Genomic DNA, 13,600 nt, shown 5'->3' on the forward strand with positions numbered 1-13,600 from the left:
CCACACACGGTTCTTCTTTATCACAAGATGAACTACAGCGATGGCAAAATTTTTCTATTGATGATGGATACTTACTCCACAAGGGGAGAATTTGTGTTCCATTGGACTTAGACATTCGGCACCAAATTCTTTATGAATGTTACAACAATCCAAGTGCAGGTCATGCGGGCTTTTGAAAGACATTTGCTCTTGTAAGAAAACATTTCTATTGGCTTGGACTTCATAAAGACATTACTGACTATATTCTGTAGTGTCAGAAGTGTCAGATTAATAAAGCAGAGCGCCTTAAGGCTAGCGGGTTACTGCATCCATTGGAAATTCCCGACGGAAAGTGGGAAAGTATTTTTATGGATTTTATTACAGGCTTGCCCACAACGAATCGTGGACATGATGCAATTTGGGTAATCATGGATAGATTAACCAAGCTTTATAGGTTTGTACCTACTAAGAAAACACTTACTACTCCAGAATTGGCACGCCTATTTGTGGAGAATGTGTACAGACTTTATGGATTACCATCCAATAATATCAGTCATCGCGATCGCAACTTTAATGGCCATTTTTGGCAAGCTGTATTCAGTAAGTTAGGTACTATGTTGAACCTTAGTACAACTGATCATCCACAGACAAATGGTCAGACTGAAATGATTAATCAAGTACTAGAAGATATGCTTAGAGCATATGTCAGTAATAAGCAATCTGATTGGGCGTCTTATTTGCCTATCATTGAGTTTGCTTACAATAGTGCAAAGCATGTCTCAACTGGCTTTAACCCACTCATGTTGATGTATGGTTTTCAGCCACGTTCACCTATGTTGGTGGGTTTGGCAAATGAGAAAATCAAGAAAGTTAAGGATTTTCTCTAAGATCATATGGACATGTTGCATCTTGCACGTTTAAATGTTTATCAAGCGCAAGATCATTACAAAAAGTTTGCGGACCAAAAGCGTAGACCAGTTCACTTTCAAGTAGGTGAGCAGGTGTTTCTGAAGGTACCAAAAAACTCTACAAGTTTACGAATGGGTCCTGTACCAAAATTGTCACCCCAATTTTGTGGACCCTTTAAGATACTCAAGAAGGTGGGTCAAGTAGCCTAAAAGCTTGAGTTACCAGCACATTCAAAAATTCATCTCATCTTCCACGTAAGTCGTTTATGCAAGCGTCTTATAGAGCAGAAACGATCGGTGGATTATTCTGTGTTGGTGGAATATGTGGAAATCCCAATACTGCCTCATAAACCAGAAAGGGTATTGGACTACCATATGTTACGTACTCGCCACCAAGTTTGGAAACAAGCTTATATCAAGTGGAAGGACCGTCTAGAGGAAGCTACGACTTGGGAAAACATTAGTGTGTTGAGGAAACGTTTCCCCACTTTTGTTTGCTAGTTCAAACTCAAGGTGCACTTGGTCCCAGCTACAAAACAAAAGTTTATTATGGAGCAGATTCAATTTGGTGCCCAATTGAACAAGAGGATAAGGAAAAATGCTCAAAATACATGCGGCACGTAGAATGATTTGTGGTTAATGATTGTCAATGATCCTCCACAAGTTCAGACATTTGTGTGGATGGACAATTCACCATTTTAGAACTAATTAGAAAAGATCATTACAAAGCCCAAAAAACCTTGCCTGGCATAGCTTATCGTGTTTAGAGCAATCCAAACAAGCAAAAGAGCGCTCAAAAATACATAAAGGTAAAAATGCTCCTTTGTTTTAATAAAAGACTTTTTTGTTGGAAAAAAACAAGACAATACCTAGTGTTACCGCTCAAAAGAACAATGACCTTTGGAGCTTTACATGTACTATAACTTTAGTATTAGGTTGGGATCTATAATTGCTAGCACTTCTCTCTTTCCAATCAAACGCTCAAGCTTACTCACTTCTTTAACCAATGTTTTGCTCTTTTTAGTTTTAATCCTTTAGATTTTCTAATCCAAAGACTCAAACTTCTTTGTTATGTGATTTTCTCCTACTAAGAGCAAGGTTTCCTTCAAAGAGTGTGTAGCTTGAGGCATTCCTCTAGACATTGCTTCTAGTCTTGTGAGCCACAAAGAACTGTCCACAAGCCAATAGAGCACCCATTATATTCTCCTATTAGTAGGCTTCTGAAGTTCCTTCCAGCTTTTCCTTCCTTTTTGACCACCTCTCCAACACGATTTATGAAAGGCCTTGGGGAGGTTGCTCATAAATATGTAAATGTAGCATGTAAAAGAAGGATATTTAAAATCGTAAATTTTTACAATTTTTTACTTAGAGAAGGGTGTCATTTATGGGGGGTACTTACAGATTGAATAGGGTAAGGAGTCAATTATTTCATGAAAAATTTACAGATAAGGGGTTTCTCAAATAGGCCATGAAGATACATGATAGGGAGAATTTACATATAGTGGCCCCCTGAGTAAAAGGCTTAATTTTAGGACAGGAGAAAAAGATGTGGATATCACTTTCTTCTCCCTTGAATCTAGCACATTTGTCATCCCCTTTGTGAATCTTGAGCACCTTTCTATTTGTCCAAACTACTCTAAATATAATCAGACATGCTAAGCATGTTTTTTTGGGTTTGACAAGCTTATCCCATAAGGCTATCAAAGTGGTGTACCAATACCCTCTATGAAGTTTGAAGATCATTTAAAAACAACAAATTGGTAAGAACTCCTCATATTTAGGGATTGGCCGTAACAATAACTTCGAATATCGTTAAATGTGGTTGAAATGTGACTGCCAGTAGCCACCTACTATCTATGTTCCACAGTGCCATTCTGATCTCTCTTAGATTTAGTTGAGAGTCTGAGGCATCCAATTCAACAATTAGATCTACCCCTAACTTCCAAGTACTCCTTGTTTGGTCCTAGGTTTGAGCCCAGAGGGCACAGACCTTTGTTGTAAAGTTTTAGGGCTTCCTACTCTTCGAGCTTGTCAACTGGAAGGAGTCTAGTGGCCGGCCACCAAATAGAATCTTTTGTGCAGATCCTCACTATATTTTTAACCTTAAATGGGAGTTTAATATTTTGCTTTATCTTGTTTCAACTTTTCCAAATTGGCTATATTAAATGCGATCCTTTTGAGTTTATTTTAAGTTGGCTAGCCCATCTGGTTAGTTTGGGCAAGTTTTTCCATTTGTGTAACCCTTTTAAAGAGAACTAATTTTAATTTCTCTGAATAAGACGACTCCATTTTCTTTTGAATTTAATACACTTCTAAACATTCATCTGGCAGCCATTCTATTTGCCAATTCCTTGACATTCTTGATGCCTAGTCCTTCCTCCTTTTTAGGCAATGTGCAATATTCCCATTTGACTTCGTCTTGATCCATGGATTTTCTCCCCACAAGAGATTTCTACATAGAGACTCAAGTTCTTTCAAATATGCGTCTAATGGTCTACAATAGCTCCAAAAGTAGCTCGCCATTGGGATAGTATAGTGGTTCAACACCATCTTCCTTCTTGCCATGTTTAGTACTTCCTCTTTTGCCATTTAACAAGTGTTATCTCTATCTTGTTCAAAACCCATTTTCACCTATCTCTATAGGGACCTTTTGTCCCATTGATACACCCAGTAGTCAAAATATTTCACCTTCTTCAAATGGTTTAAAACCTACTTCAAGAATCGAGTTAGAAACCACCTTTTTTACCATTAAAATGCCAATTTTGAGGTGGTTTACTACTACACTTGAAGCTTGGTGGTAGGTTTCAATGCACTCCCAAAATGAGGTTATATTTTGTTTTTCGTTGGTAGCCAGCACATTTGTATCATTTGCACACAATTCTAGATAAGTTTGTTTCCCATTGTCTAGATAATGTTTTTAATTTCCCCTTCCAAATCTTTTTTTTTACTAACCAAATCACGCCATTGCAAGCAATGCATATAGTAAAGGGGCCAAGGGGCACCCTTGTCTAATTGACCTAGTAAGAGTAAAGGTTTCTATAAGCTCCCCATTGATATTGATTCTTGCAGAGACATTCCCTAGCAGTGTTTTGACCATGCTACAAAATGGTTCCCTGCAACCCGTCTACTTCAACACATGCTTTTTTCAACTAAGCCAATCGCATGCTTTTCCAAAGTCAATGAAATCCTATTCAAATTCTTCTGCAAGCTCCATCCCTTCCTAGAAGAAAAAATTGGCATTTAGAGTAGATCTTCTTTGATGAATCTTTTTTGTTCCTTGCAAATCTAGTCCTTCATGTGGCTAGTTATTCTGAGAGTGATGGCTTTGGCAAAAACCTTATAGGCACTTATATCAAGGGGTAAATATAAGTACTAAAGGGCCGGTTGCGCGTGGTTGTAAATCAGCTATCCTGCCCTGATGTTCGGGTACACAACTGGTTAAATTATTTAACGTTCTGAGTTACCTCCAATAAGGTGAGTTTTTTTAGCAAGAACCGATTTTGTGAAGGTCCAATCAGCTTTATCGGGTTGAATCACCTGCCGAATCAACTTTTTAACCGACGATTTTACACCTGTTTAGGGCCAGATCACATTAGAGAGCTTTCTAGCTCTTCAATCGGTGTTTAACCGGTTGTGATTTTTAAGAAAAACTAATTATGATTTCGATTTGACGTTAAAAAGTTGATTGGATTCACGACGCGACAACCAAAGAGAAGGTACTGGCAAAAAAAAAATCCTTCAAATTTCGGATAATTTGAAACGTTCGATGGCTGCTCCTCCTATCTTGTCGAATCAATAATGATTGGTTATTACTTTTTTTAATCTCTGATCGCCTGTAAAAAGATCTGATTAAAAGACTAAATTACCGGCTGAAAGGCTGGACAGCAGCCATATACGACCGACTCGGCCCTTACCAGTGTGCGGGAAAGTATTTTTTCTAAGCTGGATCGATTTCCTCTTAATGAACATTCACACCGGATATATCAGGAAAACTTTCAAGTTTTACCGGATTTGTGTACTATTTTCTCGTAATTTCTACAGGTTTTACTTCCTTTTACCTTTACGATCAACTGGCTGACCTACAATCTCAACCGGCTCAAGACTAAGCTGAGGCACACCTTTCCCGCCCACTGGGCCCCTTACTGAGCAGAATTGCTGGTTAATGACTGCCACGCAACCAGGCCCTTAAGTTAAAATTAAGGTCTCCTGGCAACTTCTTGCTTTCAATTTTCTAGCTCCGATGTTCCGACAGGCAGCAGTCATTGCTTACGTCATGAGCGAAAGCGAGAAACCGTACAATTCTTCAGCACAAAGATTCGTTGCCGGTTGCAGGGCCCTGCAGATTTCCATGTGATCCCTTCGGACAGGCTGCAGTCATTGCTTACGTCATGAGCAAAATCGAGCCTGCTCAGTGCTCACGTTTCTCCCTCTATCTCTTTATATTTCTCTCTGTGTCTTCAACACTTCCACGTTCCATGTAAGTTTTGTAGCAGAACGTAATAGTCGCGTCTTGTCTGTGTGTTCTGCGTTTGGTGCGTAGCACGTAGTAAGGTAAGTCATGAGTTTATTGCCGAGTCATTTGATAACTGGGTCTGCAGGAGGTTTTCTAGGGGGTCGTACGTTCAGACACTCAGGCGAGACTGAGGGGAGAGTGCTACATCGCATCCGGCTGTCTCGCGCAGCTAGAAGAATCACTGCTGTCGAGTTTTGGCTCACAGGCAATTCGAGCTCATATGTCTTCGGCGTAACAAGCTCGGAGACTAGCACCTACGAGTTCACCCAGGACGAGAGGATTACAAGGCTCGAGTTTCGAACTCATCTATTTGGTAGTGCTGTAAGAGAGAAAAGCTTTTGTGTTTGCTGTGCAAATTACATATTAGAGGGCGGAGAGTGAAGCATGATGCCCGCGTCTTAGCTTTGTTTGTTGACTTCAGCGTCATAAGAACGGGGCTACCAGGGGAGATCAGGGAGAAGGGTGGGGGGGGATGGCAATGATCGTGTAATATGGAACAATTACTGGTACTTAATCAATGGATCTTCATTTTTCTGGAGCAGGCATAGCTGGAGTGTTTACCTGGAACAATATAGCGCGAGTACGCTTCTACACAAACAGAGGAAGATTGTTTGACTTCGGCTCAAGCAGCGAACCGTCAGGCCAGTGGTTTGGAGTGGATGTGGGGTCAGGCGTGTGCGTGGGCATAGGGGGAGGTGAGGCGAACGATGGCGCTCTTGCTAGGCTTAGCTTTGTGTTTTTGAGGAGTATACAGAGCGTGGCGTTCTCCTCTGTGGAGTATCCCACGATCAGTACCTCCACCATCAACACGACCTCCATCCTGGAGCCGTTACCGGACGCTTTTAAGAGTAACGACGATGACGAGCCCCTTCACCTGGTGCTGGCTGGCAGTCGCCAGTTCAAGACGACCTCCACGTGGACAACGGCACCTGCGGCAGCCGCCCTGGTGTCCCACCTAGCTGGCAATGATATTACAGTTAACGTCAGCTTGGGTATCAACACACCTACTGTAGTGCCCACCGGCCCTTCTGGCGCGTCCACCACTTTCCACTGGCAAACACTCCGCACCTTTCCCTCCTCCAATGCAATTCAGGGCTCCATTGCCCAGCTCACAGTCACTACCGATGAGTATAGTGTTTGGTGCCACATCACCGACACTGTAGCCCCTGCTCAGTTGCTCCCCAAACACGCTGCCCTGGTCGGGGAAGGTAGGATTTCTGCTCTCCGCTGCTCGGCAAGAATCCAAGTGCTAACTGATGGAGGGTATGGCTTACCAGTTGCTACCTTCTCGTTTCCGGTAGAAGTTCTCTACGACGGTCGAGCCCACTCGAATGTGCAAATCGTGTAATCTGTGGACTTCCTAATGAGTCCAGCTTTTTTTTTTTTTTTTGTGGAAACATGAAGTTGTATTAAAGTAAGTAAAAAAAAGGGGAAGGTATTACAAAATTGGACTATTACAGGAGTCCAGCCTAAACACATACTGAGCATTAACTGTGTTACATCATCATCTACTTTCTAGCTTGAGCTTCCATGGAGTTGAGTGTGCTAGTTGTTGGCTTTTCAAACATTGCTTGGAACATGGCTTCCCTTTTTTCCATCTTCCATCTCCGCTCTTCATGGATGAAAAATTTCTTCATTTCTATTCCCATTCCTTCGTACGGGTCCTCTTTCTTTTTCCTTGTTGTTTGATGTTTGCTGCGATCCTTGGCTAGCTGTTTTTTCTTTGCTTTAGCCTGCATCAAAAATGCAAATTTAAAACCATACATTGGGTCCTCCTGAACCTGTTCAAACACGAGCTTGTTCCGAGAGATCCAGATGTGCCATAAATACAAACTTTGAAGCCAATTCCAAATTACAGGATGCAGACCATAAATCTCTCCTAATATCAGTTCTTTCCAAGTTATCGAGGAGGGATGGAAAGGGGCAATGATTGTTTGTAGAAGATTCAAAGCTTGGGTATTGCTTTGGCAGTTCAGAAATAGGTGAGGAATGGTTTCCTCTTCTTTTTGACAGCGAGGACAGAGACCTGATTCTATGCCAATTTTCCTAGCTCTTGCATTGGTCCATAGTGCTTTCATCAAAATGAGCCACAACAGACAGGAGTGCTTAGGTTGTATGCTAGAGATCCAAATCATTTTGAATCTATATGTCCATTGACTCTGGTTCCAATTGAGATGCTATCTTTTGTTGAGTTTCTTACATAATTTAGAAGAATCAGCTTCCTTCTTCAGCATTGGGAGAAGTGGTTTCTCATTTAGCCAGCACACTCCCTTGTAGTTGAACTTCAGATTCAATTGGATGGCTTTACATATATTCGGACCCCAGTAGTTGATTCTCTGGTAAAGGAGAGTAATCTCTTCAGCACTGAGCTGAAATTGCTCCTCCAAGATGTTGAGGTCCTTCCAGCTCTTGGTATTGAAATTCCAAATATCAGCCCATTTATTAATGCCCTTCTTTGCCATCCTGAGGGCCATTTGAGTTTGGTCTGCTTCTATCACACCATGGAATATGCTGAACCAGATGGAATCAGAAGCAGCCCAGGTGTGAGTGAATTGGGCATTGGGGGAGATGCCAACCTGATCCTTAAATATAAACCACGCATTCCAAATTGTCTTCATGAGGTCAGAGCATCCCTTGATCAAGATCTTGATCTGACTGAAGGTAATTGTCATAGGGTCTATGTTTTTCCATCTAGTGAGGTGTGCTACATGGAAAGACTTGCAGCTATTCTTAATCAAAGCAGCCCAACTTTCATCCTCTATTTGGAAAGCTCGCGGGATCCATTTAGCAGCCATTCTGTCTGCTATTTCCTTGATATTAGGAAGACTTAGACCACCCTGATCTTTCGGCAGGATGCAGTCTTCCCAGGCTACTTTTGGGATCTTGAACTGTTCACTGTTACCAGACCACAGAAAGTTTCTGGACAGAGTTTCAAGATCCTTTAATCCTTTTTTGGAAGGACTCTAGCATGATAGGAAGTATATGGTAGAAGGAATGAGAATGTGCTTAAGCACAACCATTCTACCAGCATAGGAGCATTGCAATCCCTTCAAGTATTCCATCTTCTTCTTGACTTTGTTCATGGCCCAGTCCCACCGCTGCTTCAGGGAAACTCCAAACCCCATAGGGATCCCCAACAATCTGAAAACTTTCCCTTCCTCCAGCTCTTTGCATCCTGCATCCATAAGCCAAGAAGGGGGCGGTTTAATAAGAGTTTTGATTCCTGTTTTATTCGGGTTTACTATTGAACTTGAAGCTGCACAGAATTCTTGAATACACCGCCAAAAGGATTCAATGGAGGATGGATCATTATTAACTGATCCGTTTGTATCATCGGCAAACAAATTCAAAAACATTTGTTTGTTGTCCGGAAGGACTATGCCTTTGAGTCTTCCTTCTTTAACTTCTTCCTCCATAAGCCAGCCCAATGCATCTGAGGCAATTGCAAAGAGCAATGGGGCTAAGGGGCAGCCCTGTCTAATTGATCTGTAAAGAGGGAAGGAGGTAGACAACTCACCATTAATAGCTATTTTAGCACTAGCATTACCAAAGAGGGTGCTAACATATTTGATGAACTTGCCTCCTAGTCCCATATCTTGAAGGGACTGCAGCACAAAACACCAATCAAGTCTGTCGTAAGCCTTATCAAAATCAATTTTAAAGAAAAGAAAATCTTGTTTCATTTTCTGAGCATATTCAAATCCCTTCCAAAGGCTAATGATGGCATCTAGAATATGCCTACCTTTGATAAATCCATTTTGTTATTTTCTAAGCCACCCATCAAGATGTGGACCTAGTCTCCTAGCTAAGGTCTTTGCAAAGATCTTATAAGTAGATGAAAGACAAGTGATAGGTCTCCAATTAGAAAGTATAATTTTCTCATCCCTCTTATGTATTAAGTTAATCACCCCCTGATTAATGTTAGCTGGCAACGCCCCGTGTTTGACAGATTCCTTCCAAACCTGTATCAATGGCCGAATGAGGACTTCTTTAAACTCCTTGTAAAATTCATTTGGGAGACCATCCAGCCCTGGGCTTTTGCCATTGGCTAAACTATCAATGGTATCTGATAGTTCAAACTCTGTAAAGTCTGAGTCCATAATTCTGGCCAATGATGGGGGGACTACTTTGGGTCTTATCCTAGAGATTTTGGCTCTAGCCTGGGTGGTTTCTTGTGACTGCTGCCCTGGGGGGGCAAAAATTTCCTGGAAGAAGATACGAGCTGTCTCTAAATTCTCTTCCTTGGAAGCAGCAGTGGTACCATCTTTTTTAACCAGCATGGGGTCCAGATCTTTCTCTTTCTTTTTTTTTATGAAACTGAACATTTCTTTAGTAGGCGTATCTATCTTCCCTGCCCACCAGGTTCTAAGGTAGAGCCTAATGTTCTCAGCCTCCTCTTCCTCTATTCTCCTCAGATTTTCCTTGATCTCCAAAATCTGGCTTGGAGTATCCTGGCACCCTAGATCAACTCTGCTTTCTAGATCCTTGAGCAATTTGTATCTATCCTCTCTTTCTTTCCTCCTTTTATTGATCTTCTCCCTTTTTTTTCTTTTAATAGGGCTTGAGTGGCCGTTATTGCTGTTGACCAATCTCTTGCAGGGCTACTGTTCTGTCCAAATAGATTTTCCCATATTGCATGAATTTGTTCCTTGATTTTTTCATCTTTAAATAGGGAGGGATCCATATGGAACCACCCAGATCTAATTATATCAGTATTAGAAGAGAAGAAAATTGAGAGCGGATAATGATCAGACATTACCAAGTCTTTGCTTACGTTACAATTGGTATTGGAGAAGGTGGAGAGTAAACTTGAAGAAACATAAGCTCTATCCAACCTTGCTTTCCTTAGGGCAGAACCTTTTTGGTTATTAGCCCAAGTATAGCCTGTGTTGATGCTGGTGTCCAATAGTCCGTGGAAGGTTACAAGCTCTTGCCAGGCTTGCTTCTCTAGCCCTGCTAGAACTTGACCTTTACCTTGAAACCTGTCAGCTCTGCTTTCAACCATATTAAAATCACCTACAAGAATTAGAGGAAACTGAATCCTTACCAGAGACTTCCAAAGCAGAGCTCTTTCTGATGCCAAGCAGGGGGCATAGACTGATACAATAGCTATTTCTTCTCTTTCTTTAAGATGGACAGCTACCTATTTATTGCTAGGATCTACTGAAATTTGATGAACTAGGTTAGAAATCTTGATATTAACACCAATAACAGTGCCTCCTCTTCCTGATGAGTGGTTCGAGGCATACCATTCATAATCTTGAGCAATTTTTTTTGCATTGACCTCCAAGCCAGATCCATAGACCTTCACCTCTTGGAGGCACAGTAAATCAGGTTTGGATCATTGATCATTGATCCACTTTCTGATAACATTGGCTCTGGCTGGGTCGGTCAGACCTTTACAATTGAAAGAGATTATTTTTAAAGAGTTTAAAATCATGACAACCTATTTTTTATTTTTGTTTTTCTTAGTACCCAGCGTATTTTTCCCAAACGGGTTACTTTCACTCTGGCCTACTTTAGATATTCTTCTTTTATTAATTTTGTTACTATCTTCTTTTTTTTTAGGACTGAGAGTAAACTCTGGATGCATGAACTGGACATCATCCTCATTGTTTTCTTCTCCTTCCTCGTTTTGCATGTCTTCAATTTTTTCATTAAGATTAGGAACAGAGTCTCTATTCTGAGAGTTTTCAACAACCTCTTCTTCCTCCTCAGAGTCATTGGAAGTACCTCCTTCTTTCGAAACTCCTTCTGCAGGCTGTGGGCCTACTGAGTCATCAGGAACTTCAATAAGAAGAGGGGAGTATCTGTTGCTATTCCCATTTGTTTTTTTATTCTGGTTGTTATTATTAACATGAGTAGGTTTTTTCCCCTTCTTTTTGGCGGCTTGGAAGCCATCCTTAGAATTCTGTTTGTCTTCCTGGGCAACCCCTTCTTTCTGTTTCATCTCTGGACAGTGCCTAATGTAATGACCAACCTTCATGCATTTGAGACCATAAAACAATAAAACCATAGAGTTAGAGCCATTATGTATCATCGATAAAAAAAAACAGAAAATCTTTTAATTAGATAGATGCTATAGAATATGCTCAAATTTCTTGAAAAAGAAAGGGGAGATGGAGCACACGCCCCTCCATCTCCCCTTTTTTTTACACGTGTCTGAGATTTTTTCCTCTCTCTCTCTCTCTCTCTATATATATATATATATGTTGCGCATGCTAGTGGTTGGGGCTAAACCTGTGGCTCATGGATTGGCTTGTGTAGAGGCGGGTTTGTGTCGGGTGCGGATGGGCTGCTGCTAGCGATGGGCAACGTGGAGAGGGGTGACCAGTAAGAGGGAGGTGCGCAGGGACCAACCGTTAAGGGGAGCTCTTATAAGGGTAGGGCAGGCCCCACAGGGGGGACCGTTTAAGGGTAGTAGCAGAGCGGAATAATGCTAGAGAAAAGGGAGGTGGTGGAAACGCCGGAGATGCAAAGGTGGAGGGCAGATAAATGGGCGCAGAGGGGAAAGTAGGAAGGAGAGGGTGGGGAGGCAGAGAGAAAGGGCGTGTGGAGAGAGAGAGAGAGAGAGGGAGAGAGAGAGAGAGAGTGTGTGTGTGTGTTTATTATATAATATAATATAATATATTATGTTTATATAAAATAATGGAGTTTAGGTTTTGAACTCTAGGAAGGAAGAAAGAGAAGAAAGAAAGAAAAAGATAGAGAGGGAGAATTTAGAGAGAGAAATTGTAAAAAATAAAACCATAATAATTTTTAATTTTAAAAATAAAAAATATTAGTGGAAGAAAATATAAAATAACTATTATTTTATAATTAAAAAATTTATATATACCTTTGAACTATTAATTATTATGCCTACCCGATTGATGAAAGTGAAAATCAACTAATCCACAAAACAAATGCCAAGGAGTATTCGAATTTGTATTTGAAAAAATTTTCATGACATGTGAGGCACTGGACAAAGAGTTCTCTAGATATTTTAGTCGATGGCATGTGCGCATTCTCTCTCTCTCTCTCTCTCTCTCTCTCTCTTTCTTTCTCTCTATGTGTTCAATTTTTTGCGCGGCAGTATTGTAGCGGATTGGCGCTTTGTGTGTGGTCTGTGAGTGGGTGTTGGTGATGCAACCCTCTTGAGTAATGCAGTCAAGGAAGCGGTACTGCAGCGTGTTGTGGGGGTTTGTGTTTTGCCTGCGAGTGGGCGGGTGTGATGGACAGTGGGGAGTGGGGCGTGGATGGTGAGGGGAGGTAAGATGTAGCGAGAAGGTTGTGGAGGTGGTGGGGAGAAATGGGCGATCGAGAGAAGTAAAGATGGGGTGGGGAGAAGGTAGGGAAGTAGCAGGGGGCTGAGGAAGATGAGAGAGAAAGAAGGAACGATAAACAGAGATTGAAATTAGGAGAGAGGTAGAAAAGAAGAAAATATTCTGAAGGGATTAGGTGAATGAATTAATAGGGATTTTTAACGCTGAAGCCATTATGCTAAAATTAATTATGAGTACTCGAGAAGAGAAATTCAAAAATTAAATCCGTGGATAAATTTCAAATTTTAAAAGAAAATTTTTTATGGACTAAAATCTTACACAGATAAAGCAAGTAACACCTAATTGAATTGAATTAGTGCCGTAGTGTACTTAAAATATCTTAGTAGATTTATTGTAACTTATTAATAATTAAATTTGATTTTTTATTAGAAAAAAAAGATATAAGCGGTTCGTACAGAGATGACACCAATAAGAAATCGACTTGTCTTTCTGTCCTAGATACCTTCCTCCTCCTTTTGGTTGTAGAAGACTTGAACTTTGAAATTACAACACACGCATACACCCAACCTTGTATGGTAGAGGCACCCATCTATCTTTTCCTCCCACTCTTTTTCTTTCTCTTTCTACTATACACAATGATAAACACAAATCTTCCTGTCACCTTTTTTCTCTTAAGGCCATCAATACCCAAATCGGACTAAGAAGCTTGACAAAATGTACATACTTCCTACATGCCTTGTTCGTTGGTGTCCAAATTTGGGGAGGGGAGAGAGAGAGAGAGAGAGAGAGAGAGAGAGAGAGAGAGAGAGAGAGAGAGAGAGAGAGAGAGAGAGAGAGAGAGAGAGAGAGAGAGAACTAGGTAGTGCTATATTAAGAAGTTTATATAAACATATATTTGTACACAAAAGAAAGATAACATGGAAACAAAGTTTTTC

At 40.9% G+C, this 13,600-nt stretch overlaps 1 protein-coding gene across 1 annotated transcript; it reads left to right on the forward strand.

The window, feature by feature from the left end:
- Positions 1–5,348: 5,348 nt before the first annotated feature.
- On the forward strand, positions 5,349–7,040 carry LOC148016813 (uncharacterized). Its single transcript, XM_087662577.1, has 2 exons — positions 5,349–5,713; positions 5,943–7,040. Exons 1-2 carry the CDS (start codon positions 5,446–5,448, stop codon positions 6,746–6,748), a joined length of 1,074 nt encoding a protein of 357 aa, XP_087518703.1. The 5' UTR covers positions 5,349–5,445; the 3' UTR covers positions 6,749–7,040.
- Positions 7,041–13,600: the final 6,560 nt, after the last annotated feature.

The sequence above is a fragment of the Lygodium microphyllum genome, chromosome 22, assembly GCF_053477565.2.
Source record: "Lygodium microphyllum isolate KBCC chromosome 22, Lygodium_microphyllum_v1.1.10, whole genome shotgun sequence".
In the NCBI taxonomy this organism is placed as follows: domain Eukaryota; kingdom Viridiplantae; phylum Streptophyta; class Polypodiopsida; order Schizaeales; family Lygodiaceae; genus Lygodium; species Lygodium microphyllum.